This window comes from Myotis davidii, unplaced genomic scaffold, assembly GCF_000327345.1.
Source record: "Myotis davidii unplaced genomic scaffold, ASM32734v1 scaffold4251, whole genome shotgun sequence".
In the NCBI taxonomy this organism is placed as follows: Eukaryota; Metazoa; Chordata; class Mammalia; order Chiroptera; family Vespertilionidae; genus Myotis; species Myotis davidii.
In genome coordinates this window covers 8,746-12,820 of record NW_006282535.1, presented here as the reverse complement: position 1 = coordinate 12,820, position 4,075 = coordinate 8,746, and the positions used below count along the sequence as shown (strand labels likewise).

At 35.6% G+C, this 4,075-nt stretch overlaps 1 protein-coding gene across 1 annotated transcript in view; it reads left to right on the top strand.

The window, feature by feature from the left end:
- The window catches only part of LOC102755590 (ankyrin repeat domain-containing protein 13C), a 25,356-nt gene that overhangs the window by 15,379 nt on the left and 5,902 nt on the right, over positions 1–4,075 (top strand). Inside the window, exon 5 of the mRNA XM_006753130.2 lies at positions 2,601–2,701. Within this exon, the coding sequence (XP_006753193.2) occupies positions 2,601–2,701 (101 nt within the window). The remainder of the gene's footprint in view (positions 1–2,600; positions 2,702–4,075) is intronic.

Below are 4,075 nucleotides of genomic sequence, written 5' to 3'. Positions count from 1 at the left end.
AATCGTAATTTTACTGAACATTGCCATTTGCACAAAAAATTAGCAAAAATGGCCCATGCCACCTGTTAGTGTGCGATAAAAACTACCCGCAAACAATGTATTAAGGGCAATCAGGCTGGCATGGAGAGGCAGTGAGGGGTGATCAGGCCTGCAGGGGGGAGCCGTTAGGGGCGACCAGGCAGGCAGGCAGGTGAGCAATTAGGAGCCAGCGGTCCAGGATTGAGAGGGATGTCCGATTGGAGAGAGTGCAAGTGGCTGACAGGACCACCCCCCATCCCATGCACGAATTTTGTGCACCGGGCCTCTAGTCGTAAATAAATAACGCTGTTAAGAGCACAGGGGTGCAAATATTCTTTCTAATGTTTTCTGATTCTTAGGATATATTCCCAGAAGTGGGATTGTTGGCTTCAACAGCAATTCCACTTTTATTTTTCAAGGAAATGCCATATGGTTTCCATAGTGGCTGCACCAGTCTGCATTCAAACCAAAAAGCTTCTACACAGCAAAATAAACCATCCTCAAAATGCAAAGGGAACCCACCATTTGGGAGAACATACTCCCCAATGATACATCAGAAAAGGGGTTAATATCCAAAACATAAACTATGCATACAACTCAACAAAAGGAAGATAAACAGTCCAATTAAAAAATGGGCAAAGGATCTAGAGATGACCAAGAGACATGAAAAAATGCTCAAAGTCACTGATCATCAGAGAGATGCAAATAAAAATATGCATCAGTTTTATATTCTAATTAAGAAAAATGTGGTTAATTATAGGATATGATCAGCTTTAGGAGTTATCCCAATTTCAGAGATGTTAATATATGAAAAAATGGGTATATTAGAACTTATAAGTGTGGCATTTATAACAATGTCCCCTGAAAAAACGTTGAAAAGGAACATAGCATATAAAAGCCAAATAATTCATTCTGGAATAAATTTTTTTGTAAATACTGTAGAAAACCATAAAAATACTGAAATGAATAAACTAGATCACTCTAGATGAGATGACAATAGAATGAAATCAAAAGGAGATTATAAAGGTAATGAAATAAATTAAGCACTAAATATCACTATTGCAAAACAGCTACTTTAGAAATAATAACGAACAGAATATATGTGGCAAAAAATTAAATTTTGTTAGCTCATAGTGAATGCAGTAAAAGAATAGATTAAAGTAATTAGAGAAGTAATATTTATGGGAGACAGAGATGGTTCAACACAAGTATTCTTAATGTTGCACTGATAAAGAGAGCTTCCAAAATGTAACCGAAATACCATTCTAAATATAAGAGAAAATTTCTCTGTAAGGAAAACTGAATCTGTAGCATAACATTAGGGTCCAAGAAAATTTGATAAAAGAATGATTAGTAACAATAATTATCCTGATGAAACTATTTGACTTAAACTTTAATGAAGAAGTTTAATGGCCCTGAGATATATGAAAAAATATGCATTCAAACCAAAAAGCTTCTACACATTAAAATTTAATGGCCCCGGTGTGGTTCAGTTGGTTGAACATCTGGTGCACCAAAATGTTGCCAGTTCGATTCTTGGTCAGGGCACATGCCCGGGTTGTAGGAGGCAGCCAATCGGTGGTCTCTTTTATATTGATGTTTCTGTCTCTTCCTCTCTTTCCCCTCTCTCTGAAGTCTAATGGCATACAGGCAGAAAGGGTCTAAAATACAGCCTGGCATTACATTTTTTCACATCTTAGCATTTCTGAGGCAAAGGAAGTGTGATCTGATAATATATCTAGCTGAGATGTCATTTAAATATAAAGGCAATTAAAAAAGAAGTATTCAAGAAATATAGCAGCAATGGGCCATTTTTGAAAGAAAAATAATATTACTTGAAAATAATATCCATCAAATCTCAGAGGAAAGGGGGTGGGTGGCAGAGATCAACCAAAGAATTTGAATACATATGCATAACCAGTGGACATAGGCAGTAGGGTGCTAAAGGCCTGGGGTGGGGGCAGGAGTGGGCTAGAAGGGGTCAATGGGGGCGGGGAGGCAGCATATGTAATACTTTTAACAATAAAGATTTAATTTAAAAAATCCATCAAAACAAAAAAATGAAGAGGAAGCTGCAGTATAATGACTAGTGCAGTACTGAATGCTAGGAGACATTATGAAATTGTAGTTCAGAGGGGAAGAAACATAAACTGAAATGTTATGCCAGCAAAATTTCCTTTGAAGTATGCAAGAAAACACTAATTTATTAAATTTGAAAGAAATCAAGGGATACTGAGCACATAAAAGCACTTCACGCACAAAAAATTAGCAGTGAAATTTAGACACCTAAATAGTGAAGCGACTTAAAGAATTCAGGAATGTATAAACTTCAGGAAGAAGAAGCCTTGAATCCATTTAAATATGGACCTAAAATCAAACAACTGTGGAAATTATGCTTGTACTGTAACAGGTAAAAGTTACAAACTCTGACACAGTAAAAAGAATAATAATAAAAAATATTCAAGAGGAAGGAGGTATCATTTCCTCATCCTTAAGTTTGATGCTTATGGTTATAAAACAACATTAGGACACAAAGAAATCCATTTGAAAAATGAAAACTTTTTTCTCTTTCCATTTCTCAGAATATTGAATGTTTTGGAAGTAATAGCTCCCTTCAAGCACTTTAACAAGCTTAGAGAATTTGTTCAAATGAAGCTTCCTCCAGGCTTTCCTGTAAAACTAGGTAAGAGAAAAATTGTTTATAATTTCCATGTCTATTAGAAATATGGTATTGTTTACTAACATTTAGTAAAAATATGATTTGAAGGAAAATGGATTTCTAAATTTTGCTAAAAAATTTTAAAGTTTTTCTGTAATTAAATGCTTTGATATTCATCCTTTGTCAAATATATAAAGTGCCTGATTATAGTTTTAATTCTACTAGATTTCTTTCTTTCTTTTTTAAAAAAATATATTTTTCTTGATTTCAGAGAGAAAGGGAAAGCGAGAGAGAGAGCTAGAAACATCAGTGATGAGAGAGAATCATTGATTGGCTGCCTCCTGTGTGCCCTACACTGGGATTCAAGTCTGCAACTGGTTATGTACTTTGATCGGGAATTGAATCCTGACCTCCTCATTCGTAGGTTGTTGCTCAACCACTGAGTCATGCTGGTTGGGCCTAATTCTACTTTATTTAAATTAAATATATGGGATATGCAAATACTTCATACAAGAGGGTGTGGGTGAACTTCTGATGCACTGTGATAATGAGTTTCTGAACAGTGGGAATGTTTCTGGAGTCACTATTTACAGATAAAGTAATAATCATACATTCTATTTTCAAATATTTATTTTTTTGGTAATCCTCACCGAAGGATATTTTTCCATTGATTATTTTTAGAGAAAATGGAAGGGAGAGCGAAGACAGACAGAAACATCTATATGAGAGAGACATCGATTGGTTGCTTCCAGCACATGCCCTGACCAGGTCAGGGATGGAGCCTGCAACTGAGGCATGTGCTCTTTACCGGAACCAAACCCAGGACCCTTCAGTCCATGGGCCGATGCTCTATCCACTGAGCCAAACCGGCTAGGGTTATTTTCTTTCTTTTTTTTTTTTCTGAAAACAAGTTTTATTTAAATAAGGGTTTAAATACATAACATAACATTAAAACTGAAGGAAGGAAAAAAGAACACCCAAAATCTTTTTTTTTTTTTTACTTCACATGGCATTGAGCAGCTGTTGCTAGGAAGTTGCAAGCTCTATAGCAGTGATTCCCAAAGTGGGCGCTGCAGCGATCCAGGGGCGCGGTGATGGCCACAGGTGCATTTGTTTTAACTTTTTTTGTATTACCTTTCTATTCTGAGTTCAATAAATAGTTTCATAATTTCAAACTTCAATGTTTCTAATTTACACCTTTCTTTACTATATTTTACGAACAAGGTAGAAACATTAATACATATATCTTTCTGTTTAATTGCTATTAAAATAAAAAAAATAATAATTTCCAGGGCGCGCTGAGTAATATTTTTTCTGGAAAGGGGGCGGTAGGCCAAATAAGTTTGGGAACCACTGAGATAGACAAAGCAGTATTTCATCATTTCTTATGGCTAAGTA